Source organism: Theropithecus gelada, chromosome 16 (assembly GCF_003255815.1).
Source record: "Theropithecus gelada isolate Dixy chromosome 16, Tgel_1.0, whole genome shotgun sequence".
NCBI classification, from domain to species: domain Eukaryota; kingdom Metazoa; phylum Chordata; class Mammalia; order Primates; family Cercopithecidae; genus Theropithecus; species Theropithecus gelada.
Window position 1 is genome coordinate 55,222,644 of NC_037684.1, and position 12,860 is coordinate 55,235,503.

General features: G+C 54.9%; 1 protein-coding gene across 1 annotated transcript in view; it reads left to right on the forward strand.

The window, feature by feature from the left end:
* The first annotated feature begins 4,124 nt into the window (after positions 1-4,124).
* ASPSCR1 (ASPSCR1, UBX domain containing tether for SLC2A4) overlaps positions 4,125-12,860 on the forward strand; it is a 43,582-nt gene continuing 34,846 nt past the window's right edge. The window contains exons 1-4 of the mRNA XM_025363230.1: positions 4,125-4,325; positions 5,748-5,803; positions 9,967-10,081; positions 12,444-12,544. Coding sequence (XP_025219015.1) covers positions 4,224-4,325; positions 5,748-5,803; positions 9,967-10,081; positions 12,444-12,544 — 374 coding nt within the window. The 5' untranslated portion in view covers positions 4,125-4,223. The remainder of the gene's footprint in view (positions 4,326-5,747; positions 5,804-9,966; positions 10,082-12,443; positions 12,545-12,860) is intronic.

A 12,860-nucleotide genomic window follows, 5' to 3' on the forward strand; every position in this document is an offset into this window, starting at 1 on the left:
TTGGACAGAGTCTTGCTCTGTTGCCCAGGCTGGAGTGCAGTGGTATGATCTTGGCTCACTATAACCTCCACCTCCTGGGATCAAGCAATTCGCCCACCTCAGCCTCCCAAGTAGCCAGAATTACAGGCTCCCACCATCATGCCCAGCTACTTTTTATATTTTTTTGTAGAGATAGGGTTTCACGCTGGCCAGGCTGGTTTTGAACTCCTGACCTCAGGTGATCCACCCGCCTTGGTCTCCCAAAGTACTGGGATTACAAGCATGAGCCCCGGTGCCTGGCTGAGACTGGCCTTATTCTTAGGAAATACACAAACTGAAGTATTTAGTGGCAAGGGTGCACAATGTCTTTACTGCAGCCTTGACCTCCTGGGCTCAAGTGACCCTCCTGCCTCAGTCTCTCAAATCTCTGGGACTACAGGGACATGCCACCATGCCTAGCTAACTTTTGTACTTCTTGTAGAGCTGGAGTCTCACTATGTTGCCCAGGGTGGTCTCAAACTCCTAGGCTCAAATGATCCTCCTACTTTGGCCTCCCAAAGTGGTGGGATTATAGGTGTAAGCCACTGTGCCTGGCCAGAAAAAGTTTTTTACATATATATGGAGAGAGAGAGAGAGAGAATATGATAAAGCAAATGGGGTGACATGTAAACACTGATTTATCTGGCTAAAACATATTCAGGAAGCCGGGCATGGTGGCTCATGCCTGTAATCCCAGCACTTTGGGAGGCCAAGGTAGGTGGATCACCTGAGGTAGGGAGTTCGAGACCAGCCTGGCCAACATGGTGAAACCCCATCTCTATTAAAAATATAAAAATTAGGCTGGGCACGGTGGCTCACGCCTGTAATTCCAGCACTTGGGGAGGCCAAGGTGGGCAGATCACGAGGTCAGGAGATTGAGACCATCCTGGCTAACACGGTGAAGCCCCGTCTCTACTAAAAAATACAAAAAAATTAGTCTGGCATGGTGGCGGGCGCCTGTAGTCCCAGCTACTCGGGAGGCTGAGGCAGGAGAATGGTGTGAACCTGGGAAGCGGAGCTTGCAGTGAGCCGAGATCCCGCCACTGCACTCTAGCCTGGGCAAGAGAGAGAGACTCCGTCTCAAAACAAAAGAAAACAAAAAAATTAGCTGGGTGTGGTGGTGTGCACCTGTAGTCCCAGCTACTTGGGAGGCTGAGGCAGGAGAATTGCTTGAACCCGGAAGGCAGAGGTTGCAGTGAGCTGAGACTGTGCCACTGCACTCCAGCCTGGTGACAGAAGGAAACTCCATCTCAAAAAAAAAAAAAAAAAAAAAGATATACAGGAATTCTTCATACTGCTTTTGCAAACTTTTCTTCTCCTTCTTCCTCCTCCTTCTTCTTTCTTCTCCTTCTCCTTTTCTGAGACGGTATCGTACTATATTGCTGGGGCTGAGGTGCAGTAGTTATTCACAGGTATGACAGTGATTCACTATGGCTGGAACTTGGGCTCAAGCAATCCACTTGCCTCGGCTACCTGAGTAGCTAAGACTACAGGTGTGAGCCACCTTGCTCAGCTAAGTTTGAAATAATATTGGGATAAAAAGTCATCCCTCCCATCAAAAAAAGCATAGGACTCAGCTTAAAGGAGGTCTCACTGGCCCAATTTGGACCAATTTGAGCATCAAAATGCATGCTGACTGAAAATGAAAAAAATACATGAGTTCATATTAATATTATATACATATACATATTTTTTTGAGATGGAGTTTCACTCTCGTCACCCAGGCTGGAGGGCAATGGCGCAATCTCAGCTCACTGTAACCTCCGCCTCCCCCAGGTTCAAGTGATTCTCCTACCTCGGCCTCCCGAGTAGCTGGGATAACAGGCACGCGCCACCATGCCCAGCTAATTTTTGTACTTTTTTTTTTTTTTAGTAGAGACAGGATTTCACCATGTTGACCAAGATGGTTTCAATCTCTTGGCCTTGTGATCCGCCCAACTCAGCCTCCCAAAGTGCTGGGATTGTAGGCGTGAGCCACCGCGCCCGGCCATATTTAATTTTTTTTTTTGAGACAGAGTCTTGCTCTGTCGCCCAGGCTGGAGTGCAGTGGCGTGATCTTGGCTCACTGCAAGCTCTGCCTCCCAGGTTCACGCCATTCTCCTGCCTCAGCCTCCCAAATATTTGATCATTTTTTAAAGGAGGGGAAAGTTGACCGAAAGTGCCTATAAATGTAGAAGAAACAATAAACTTGGGAAGCCATGATTTAGCAGCTTCATGGTGTAACAATGAATCTACTCATTAACTGATGCTAAAACTGTTGGGCAAATGGTTATTGGAAAAACTTGATATTTGTGGTCTAAAAGAATGACCTCACACATGCCTTAATTACTCCACAAGGAGCAAGAGACCTTGACCATGGAGGAATTTCGCAGACCCGAAGTTGACCACTGGTTAAACTTCATGTCCTCACTCATGGCCACGCTGATGTCCTGCACCTCCTGCTGACTTGTCACCTCCCTTCACCATTGCCCCAAACGTTTAACCAAGGATCCAGACTGTGGGACAGTCTAAGGAAAATAGGAACAGACTTTTCAAAAACACCACTAAAGAATTAAAACCCGGCTGGGCGCGGTGGCTCAAGCCTGTAATCCCAGCACTTTGGGAGGCCGAGACGGGCGGACCACGAGGTCAGGAGATCGAGACCATCCTGGCTAACACGGTGAAACCCCGTGTCTACTAAAAAATACAAAAAACTAGCTGGGCGAGGTGGCGGGCGCCTGTAGTCCCAGCTACTCGGGAGGCTGAGGCAGGAGAATGGCGTGAACCCGGGAGGCGGAGCTTGCAGTGAGCTGAGATCGGGCCACTGCACTCCAGCCTGGGCGGCAGAGCGAGACTCCGTCTCAAAAAAAAAAAAAAAGAATTAAAACCCACCAGGTGATGTGTGGTTCAGTAAGGCTCTGAGGTTGCACAGGGCATGGGACTGGCTGGCTGGATGGGAGGGCTGTGGCTAACCTGAGGCTTTCCCCAGGTTTCTCCAATGTACATAGGTGTCCATGTTTGCCAGCATACAGGTGTGTGTGTGACATGGATATGTCATCGACAGGAAGGCACAACAGCACTCATGCAGAGGAGGTGGGTGTCCTTAGACTCAGCAACGACTGCCAGGTGCGGTGGCTCCCAGCACTGTGGGAGGATTGACTGATAACTGCACCAGTTCCCCCTTCCATAGGCTTCTGCGCATCTGAGCCCTGGCCAAGAGTCCGCAGAGACAGGCAGGCACATGGAGAGAGGAGCACCAGGCCCGGTTGAGCCGTGGAGGGGGCGGGGCGGGGGGAACACGTGCAAGTGCTGTCCATGACTGGCCCAGGTGCTGGGAGCTAAGCACATTCGACGGCTGCGAGTCAGGAGGGCAGCTCCTTCTGAAAGCCTGGAGTTGGTGGCACGTGGCCCTGGTGGCAGTGAGGCCAGGTACTTTCCCTGCTGCGGCGGCTAGGGATGAAGGTGTTTTCCGAGACTTCCACCAAGCCCCTCCTCAGCATGCGTTGGTGCGGGAAGTCCTCGAATGCCTGTGGGTCCGCAGGAGCTCCGGTAAGACTCAAGTACGCTCACCCCACGGTTCTGAAACCGGTCTCCCGCCTTTCCTACCCTCAGGTTTAGGGACCATCTCAGCAGCCGCAGGGCTGCCAGATATTGCACTCCCATTTTAGGATGAAGGAAATCAGGTCTAGACTGAGGGTCACGAGCCCCCAACACCCAGGGAGGATTCGTACAGGGGCGGGGGGCCTGCCCCAAAGCATAAAGGTCAGGAGGTGGACGCTGACCACAGGGACAGGTGCGCAGGGAAGAGGCTCAGCTGCTGGAGTGGAGGAAGCCGCGAGGGTCGGGGTAGAGCAGGGCACCTAGGTGGGGAAGGGTCCGGGAGGAAGCGAGGATGGGCGAGCGCGGACGGCTGGGACCCCGCGGCTCAGTGCCGCTCACTGGGGGTGACCGCGCGCCCAGCCCCGGCCCAGCCTGGCCCCGGCGAGCCCGTCCGAGCCGCGCTTCCCAGAGGCAGAGGTCGGCCGCGCTCTCCGGGTCGCCTGGTCTGGCGCGGGCTTCGGCGGCCCCAGGGCGGGGCCGGTGCGCCGTGGGCGGGGAAAAGGCGGGGCCTGGCGGGACCCGGAAGCGCGCTGCGGCCCCGCCCCTAGGCCGCGTGGCTGCGCGTCCCGGCTGTTGCCGATAAAGTTGTTTGACGCCGGGCCGGCGGCGGGTCACGTGAGCGGAAAATGGCGGCCCCGGCAGGCGGCGGAGGCTCCGCGGTGTCGGTGCTGGCCCCGAACGGCCGGCGCCACACGGTGAAGGTGACGCCGAGCACCGTGCTGCTTCAGGTGCGGCCGCCGGCCCGTGGCGGACGGGTGGGCGGGTGGGGGGCGCCGCGCCGAGGCCCCGCCCACTGCGGTCGGCGTCCGGGTGTTCGGGGGCGGGGCCTCGGCGGCCAATGAGCGGCCTCCTGCGCGGCGGCCCCGCCCCCTGCCCGCGGGCACCTGCGCTTCCGCGGGGGTCCCGGGGGTCCCAAGTGGGGGGCGGGTGGCGAGCCCTCCCAGGGGTGAGGTAGGAACGGTGCCGCGTCTCACCCCCCTCGAGTACTCAGCGCCTGGCCGAGCCCAGCTCGCGAGGGCGCCGGGAAGAGGGAAGAGTGGAGCCCTAGACCCGCGTTCCCATCCCGGGGTGCCCCCGGAGCGGGAGCCCGGGTTGCGCGGTGGCAAATGTCCCGGCCGTGGGTCCTGGAAGCGATTTTTGCCGAGTCACGCACTGCGCTTTTAGTCGGGCACCTTGTGACCTCGAATCAATTACATGTGAAAGTATTGGCCGGGCGCGGTGGCTCACGCCTGTAATCCCAGCACTGTGGGAGGCCGAGGCGGGTGGATCACGAGGTCAAGAGATCGAGACCATCCTGGCTAACACGGTGAAACCCCGTCTCTACTAAAAAATTTTTTTAAAAATTAGCCGGGCGTGGCGGTGGGCGCCTGTAGTCCCAGCTACTCGGGAGGCTGAGGCAGGAGAATGGCGTGAACACGGGAGGCGGAGCTTGCAGTGAGCTGAGATCGCGGCACTGCACTCCAGCCTGGGAGACAGAGCAAGGCTGCGTCTCAAAAAAAAAAAAAAAAAAAGTATTTACTGAGCTTCTACTGCGTGGGGGACCATGAGGACCCGAAGGTGCACACGACTCGGAGTTTGCGGGAGCAGCCCACGGCGTGGGGTCGCCGGGCCTGGGCAGGTGAAGGGTGCAGCCAGGAGGCTGTTGGTGCCAGGCATGCAGAGTGCGGAAGTGGGGCACTCCCGCAGAGACTGCACGGGACCCCTTGGTGCCAGGGCCACGGCTTTGGCTCATGGAGAAGAGGGGTGGAGGAGGTGCAGGCAGTGGGAGCAGGTGTACAGAACCATGCCAGAGCCAAGGGGTAGCCTGTGCTGGGCAGGTTTAAGGCAGGTTGCAGAACTACAGGGTTTGAAGGAGAGCCCAGGGTGTGTGCTAGGAAGATGCCCGTGTTGCTGTACTGCAGGGGAACCCTGAGCGGAGTTTTCCTACAAAACTGAGGGGATGGTGAGGAAGGGAGAGAGAGTGAACAGGATTTGCAGGTGAGAGCCTGCAGCTGTTGCAGGGACCGTCCATAGTGTGGTCTTGTGCTTGGCTTTGCCTGAGCAGAGCCACCTGGCTCACCAGGAAGCTGAGTGCTCTTGGCTGGTCTGGCCCACCGCGCCCGCCAGCCCTGCGCACTCAGCGGTTCACGGTCCTTTCATCTCATCCCCAGGTTCTGGAGGACACGTGCCGGCGACAGGACTTCAACCCCTGTGAATATGATCTGAAGTGAGTTTGCTGCAGCTCAGCGGCAGGGTCTGAGTTTATCTGTGCCCCTACCCCCTGAATATACTGGCTCTCACTTGGAAAAGCCCCCAGGTGGTTTTAAACAGTCATATATTGCCTCCCAGCTCTGGAGACCCAAGGTCTTGGCAGGGCCACACTCTCTCCGAATGCCCTAAGGGAGAATCCCTCTTGCCTCTTCCAGCTTCCCTTTCCTTGGCTTGTGGCCGGATTGCTCTCTGTCTTCAATTTCTTGTGGCCTTTTCCTGTTTTCTCTGTGTCTTGGGAAGACCCTTGTCATTGGAAGACCCTTGTGTTTGGATTTTGGGTCCTCTTGGATAATCTAGAATGATTTATCATTACATCTCCAAAGACCAGGATACCCAGTAAGATGTTCAGAGGTCCTGGGGGTTAGGACATTGACCTGTCTTTTTTTGGGGGAGCCACCATTCAACCTCCTGTAGGTTTTATGGCATTGGGTTGCATAAGTTCCCAGTGGGACTCTGAGGGGAAAGAGCTGGCCATGGAGAAATAGGATGCCCTGAAAACTGCGGGTGGATCTCTGCAGTCTCAGCCCTGGGAATTACACACACGGTTCTGTGTGGGGGTATTGTTCCCAAGACAGGGCTTCTGCCAGACTCTCAAGGAGTCTGAGCAGAAGGGTCAGAGCCCTCATATGAGTAAGACATGCATGTCTATCCCACACGCAAAGCTTTTTACTTTAAAAACCTGTTTTCTGTTTTTTTTTTTGAGACAGGGTTTCACTCTTGTCGCCCAGGCTGGAATGCAGTGGTGTGGTCTCAGCTCACTGCAACTTCCACCTCGTAGGTTCAAATGATTCTCCTGCCTCAGCCTCCCAAGTAGCTGGGATTAGAGGTGCTTGCCACCACACCCAGCTAATTTTTGTATTTTTAGTAGAGACGGGGTTTCACCACGTTGACCAGGATGGTCTAGAACTCCTGACCTTGTGATCCGCCCGCCTCAGCATCCCAAAGTTCTGGGATTACAGACATGAGCCACTGCGCCTGGCCTTAAAGACCTGTTTTTATAGTACTGTTGTCCTAACACTGGGAGCAGAGGGCAGGAGACTGTCCTCCCGGCCTTGCCCACCCTGCCTTACGGGGCTCTCCTGGGAGGAGTTTCTTAGGGGTGATATCTGCCACGTCATTCCAGTCTTCTACTTTGTGTTTGGACCATGTGATACTCCCAGGACCTGTGCTCTGAGTGCCAGGTGGTCTTGGGCTTCCCACCATCCTTCTCCAGTCTCTCTTGTCAACTGAAGAATGAGGTTCATACGTTTGGAAAGGAGGGCTTTATTTCTCATAACCGGTTGCAGCTTGCAGGGTGGCCATTCTAACAGGCCAGGAAGTGTAGCCTACAGCCAGAAGCTAGAAACTGACACTTCAAGAGAGGGAAGAATAAGACAGGGATTTACACCGAATGGGGTGGCTGATACAGACGTACTTAATACACTATAGGAGGATCGTGAGTATTCACGAAAGGAGAACTATGCACACAATTGAGCTTCCTGCCTCTCCATGGGTCCTATGTTCAAAAATTGGCAGCGCCAGCATGACCTGAGGGTGGAATTTTTGGCCTCTGAAGTCAGAGGTGAAGCAGGCTGGGCGAAGTGGCTCATGCCTGTAATCCCAGCACTTTGGGAGCCTGAGGCAGAGGATTGCTTGAGCCTAGGAATTCCAGATCAGCCTGGGGAACATAGTGAGACCCTGTCTCTACAAAAAAAGTAAATAAATAAATAAATAAATAAATAAATGGCAAACCAGCGGACATGAAGACCCTGACCGTGCCACAAAAACCCTGACCATGCCACGAGAACCCTGACTGTGCCACGAGAACCCTGACTATGCCAGAACGACTCCATGGTTGGTGGTTTCTTATCAGAAAGAAATACCTGTGGGTTGTTTTGAAGAAACCGCAAGAGAGAAGGGCCTGGCGGAAGGTTGGCTGATGTCAGATACCAGCCCAAGAGTCTTTGGAAAGGCTGCTTTCTGTTTATCCCTTAGGGAAGAGAGCCTGTAGGTGTGTCTGATCTCCCACCCAGCCATGGCCAGGAACTTAGCTTTCAAGGTTTCTGGGGTCCACTGGGCCGAGAAGAGGCCGGTTCAGTTGGTTGGGGGCTTAGGGTTTCATTTTTATTTCTTTTTTATTTTATTATTATTTTTTGAGATGGAGTCTCGCTCTGTCACATAGGCTGTAGTGCAGTGGTGCTATCTCGGCCCACTGCCACCTCCGTCTCCCAGGTTCAAGCGATTCTCCTGCCCCAGCCTCCCGATAGGTGGGATTACAGGCATGTGCCACCATGCCCAGCTAATTTTTGTGTTTTTAGTAGAAACGGGGTTTCACCATGTTGGTCAGGCTGGTCTTGAACTCCTGACCTCAGGTGGTCTGCCCACCTTGGTCTCCCAAAGTGTTGGGGTTACAAACATGAGTCACTGTGCCCTGGCCATTATTTTGAAACAGAGTCTTGCTGTGTCACCTAGGCTGGAGTGCAGTGGCATGATCTCAGCTCACCGCAACCTCTGCCTCCCGGGTTCAAGTGATTCTTGTGCCTCAGCATCTTGAGTAGCTGGAATTACAGTCACGTGCCATGCCCGGCTAATTTTTGTATTTTTAGTAAAGACAGGGTTTCACTATGTTGGCCAGGCTGGTCTCAAATTCCTGACCTCAAGTGATCCGCCCGCCTTGGCCTCCTAAAGTGCTGGGTTGATAGGTGTGAGCCACTGCACCTGGCCTCATTTTTCTTTCTTTCTTTTTTTTTTTTTTTTGAGATGGAGTCTCGCTCTGTCACCCAGGCTGGAGTGCAATGGCACAATCTCGGCCCACTACAACCTCTGCCTCCCGGCTTGAAGCACTTCTCCCACCTCAGCCTCCCGAGTAGCTGGGACTACAAGCGTGCACCGCCACGCCTGGCTAATTTTTGTATTTTTAGTAGAGATGGGATTTCACCACATTGGCCAGACTGCTCTCAAACTCCTGACCTCAAGTGATCCGCCCATCTTGGCCTCCCAAATTGCTGGGATTACAGGCGTGAGCCACCATGCCTGGCCCATTGTTACTTCTGATTGCTCACCTGCCCGTGGTCTGTGTGGTGGTGTCTGGTGGGAACCAGTGAGTGCAATTTTGAGGCAGGTCCTGCAGCACCATGGCCATGTTTTCAGATCTCCTTTTCCTCTGCTAATGGTACCGCTTGCTTACAAAGCACAGCCAGTGCAGAGGAATGCAGCCCCTGCATGAACAGTGCCCTCCTCTCCAAGGCTCCCAGCCTGCCTGCCCTCGGGTTCCCCCCATCTGCTATCATGTCTTGCCCTAGACATTTCATGTGGCAAATCCAGAGTCACTTTCTGGCCAGTATTGAAGATTGATGGCAAAGTTTGTTCTCTCTTAATTCTTCCAGATGCCCCCAGGCTGTCTAAACTCTCTTCACTAGTTGTCTTCAACAGCAGCTTGCATTTCTAAAGTGGGGCCCACCACTTTGAGTATATTCAGATTTCTTTTTTTGAGACGGAGTTTTGCTCTTGTTGCCCAGGCTGGAGTGCAGTGGCACGATCTCGGCTTACTGCAGCCTCTGCCTCCTGGGTTCAAGCGATTCTCCTGCCTCAGCCTCCGAGTAGCTGGGATTACAGGCCTGAGCCACCATGCCTGGCTTTTTTTTAGTATTTTTAGTAGAGACGGGGTTTCACCCATGTTGGCCAGGCTAGTCTCAAATTCCCGACCTCGGTGATCCACCCTCCTCAGCCTCCCAAAGTGCTGGGATTCTAGACGTGAGCCACCGCGCCTGGCCAGCCGGGTTTTCTGTGGTGGCTCCAGCTGTGATGGCCGGGGGCTGTGATACCCCTGCGTCTGCGAGTGCAGCAGCGTTCACGCCCCAGTCGTTCTCTCTCTGTTTTCCAAGAGTCTGCACTGGAGCTGTCAGCACCCCAGACTCTGAAGGAGCAACCCCCTCGGTGCGCCCCAAGGCCCACTTCTCCCTTTTCCCTGTTCCCTTCTGCTTGCAGGAGGCCCCATGTGATCAGGGACCCGCCTTGTGCCTCTGCAGTTCACGACGTCCTGCTATTGGGGAGCTGCCATAGGACGTGGATGGCGGGACGTGGATGGCAGGGCGCATCAGGGTCTGCAGGGCAGCGAGTGGGTTCTGGTCTGTCTTGCAGGTTTCAGAGGAGTGTGCTCGACCTTTCTCTGCAGTGGAGATTCGCCAACCTACCCAACAATGCCAAGCTGGAGATGGTGCCTGCTTCCCGGAGCCGTGAGGGGCCTGAGAACATGGTGGGCTGTGCTCTGGGGCAGACTGACTGTGGAGCACAGAATCTTTCAGCTGGCCGAGGCCGGGGGGTGGTCGGGGGTGCTGGGGAAGGAGGGACATGAGTCTTAGCACCAATTCTGCCTTCCCTGGGTTGGGTCCAAGCAACTTTCTGTGTTTTGTTAACTAGTGACTGAAAATGAGCATTTCATGTTTTTTTTTTTTTTTTGAGATGGAGTCTCGCTCTGTCGCCCAGGCTGGAGGGCAGTGGTGCAACCTTGGCTCACTGCAAGCTCCGCCTCCCAGGTTCATGCTGTTCTCCTGCCTCAGCCTCCTGAGTAGCTGGGACTACAGGCACCCGCCACCATGCCCGGCTAATTTTTTTGAATTTTTAGCAGAGACGGGGTTTCACCGTGTTAGCCAGGATGGTCTCGATCTCCTGACCTCGTGATCCACCCGCGCCGTTTTTTGTTTTGTTTTGTTTTTTTTTCCTGAAACAGAGTCTTCCTCTGTCACCCACGCTGGAGTGTGATGATAGGATCTCGGCTTACTGCAACCTCCGCCTCCTGTGCCCAAGTGATTCTCCTGCCTCAGCCTCCCGAGTAGCTGGGATTACAGGTGTCTGTCACCGCGCCCAGCTAACTTTTATATTTTTAGTAGAGACAGGGTTTCACCATGTTGGCCAGGCTGGTCTGGAACTGCTGACTTCGTGATCCACCTGCCTTGGCCTCCTGAAGTGCTCCCAAAGGATTGCAGGCATGAGCCCCCGTGCCCGGCCCACATCATTCTTCGTGTGGAAGTTTTACTTGCTTTCTGGTGGGGTCAGTTGTGCCCTTCCCGGCTTGGGGTGTCAGCAGCATTCACCCACCAGCCTGACCACCTGCTCATAGAATTGCCCAGAATGTTAGAGCCCAAAGCGCTGCATGGATGCCGCAAGGGCAGCCTGTGATCAGGGCACTTTGGGAGGCCGAGGTGGGCAGATCACCTGAGGTCAGGACTTTGGGACCAGCCTGGCCAACATAATGAAACCCTGTCTCTACTAAAAATACAAAAATTAGCCGGGTGTGGTGGTGGGTGCCTGTAGTCCCAGCTACTCGGGAGGCTGAGGCAGGAGAATGGTGTGAACCCGGGAGGCGGAGCTTGCAGTGAGCCGAGATTGCGCCACTGCACTCCAGCCTGGGTGAAGAGCAAGACTCCATCTCAAAAAAAAAAAAAAGTTGGGATGTTAAGATATAGTGGACCTGGCGCAGTGGCTCAGCTGTAATCCTGTAATCCCAGCACTTTAGGAGGCCGAGGCCGGGGGATCATGAGGTCAAGAAATTGAGACCATCCTGGCCAACGTGGTGAAACCCTGTTTTTACTAAAAATACAAAAAGCAGCTGGATGTGGTGGCACACACCTGTAATCTCAGCTACTTGGGAGGCTGAGACAGGGGAATCGCTTGAACCCGGGAGGCGGAGTTGTAGTGAACTGAGATCGCTCCACTGCACTCCAGTCTGGCGACAGAGTGAGCCTCTGTCTCCAAAAAAAAAAAAAAAAAGATTTACCATCTCATGTGGTTTCTGAGCGTCAGGAATCTGGGAGCAGCTTAGCTCAGGGTGTCTCCTGAGGCTGCAGTCAGGTTCCGTGGAGCTGCAATCTTTTGAAGCCTCCACTGGGACACGAAGAGTGTCTCCAACACAGTTCCCTCCTGTGGCGCCTGCACATACCTGCACACACACCGCACACAAACATGTGCGTGTGCACACAACCCCCCCAACTCGCACACACATGCACACACCCACATACCCGCACACAAACATGCACACACACACACCTGCACACACCCGCACACACCACCCACCCATAGAAACATGCACACACCTGTGTACACACACACACACACCTCCACACACCACACACACATGCACACACACCTGCACACGCCCGCACACAGACATGGACATACCTGCACATGCACATGCACACACCTGCACACATACCTGCAGATACATCCGCGCACACACCTGTACACACCCACACACACGTGCTCACACACCTGCACACCCACACACCTGCACACACACATGCACACACACCTGCAGACACTCTCGCACACACATGCACACACACCTGGACACACCCTCACACACACATACCTGCACACACCCTTGCACACACCCGCACACACACATGCACAGACACATGCTGGTGCAGCCCTGCCAGGGAGCCTCCATGGCCCTCACTCCAGAGTACACAGGAGGGCAGCCTTCTCCGTGGGGGTCAGCCTCTCCCCGGAGGCCGGGGCAGGGGCAGTCGCCGTCTCTGCGCCTGGAGAATCAGTCTGGGGTTTAGACAGAATGGTTGCCTTTCTTCCTAAGGAAGTTTCTCACGTCTGGTACTCTCCAGGTTCGCATCGCTCTGCAGCTGGACGATGGCTCCAGGCTGCAGGACTGTTTCTGTTCAGGCCAGAGCCTCTGGGAGCTTCTCAGCCATTTTGCACAGACCAGGTGAGCCTCAGTGGGCCAGTGGGCTCTTTCCTACCCCGTTTGGTGGGAAAGCTGTTGTGGTTACTGGATCTGGTCCACAGCTGAACACCCAAGCTCTGTGCTGGCCTGTGGTGCCTCTGGGCACTTTGCACTCCTCGGTAGAGGAGGGGTGTGTGGGCTGCCGGTTCACGAGCAGCAGCCTCGGGGATGGGCCGGTCACGGCTCATCATTCTGAGCTTCATGGGCCCAGCGGCCCAGTCTTGCCCTCCTAGAAGAGCAGGGATGTGCTTCTGTCGTTGTGGGGGCCTGGTGAGTGCCAAGGGGAGACGTTTGGTGC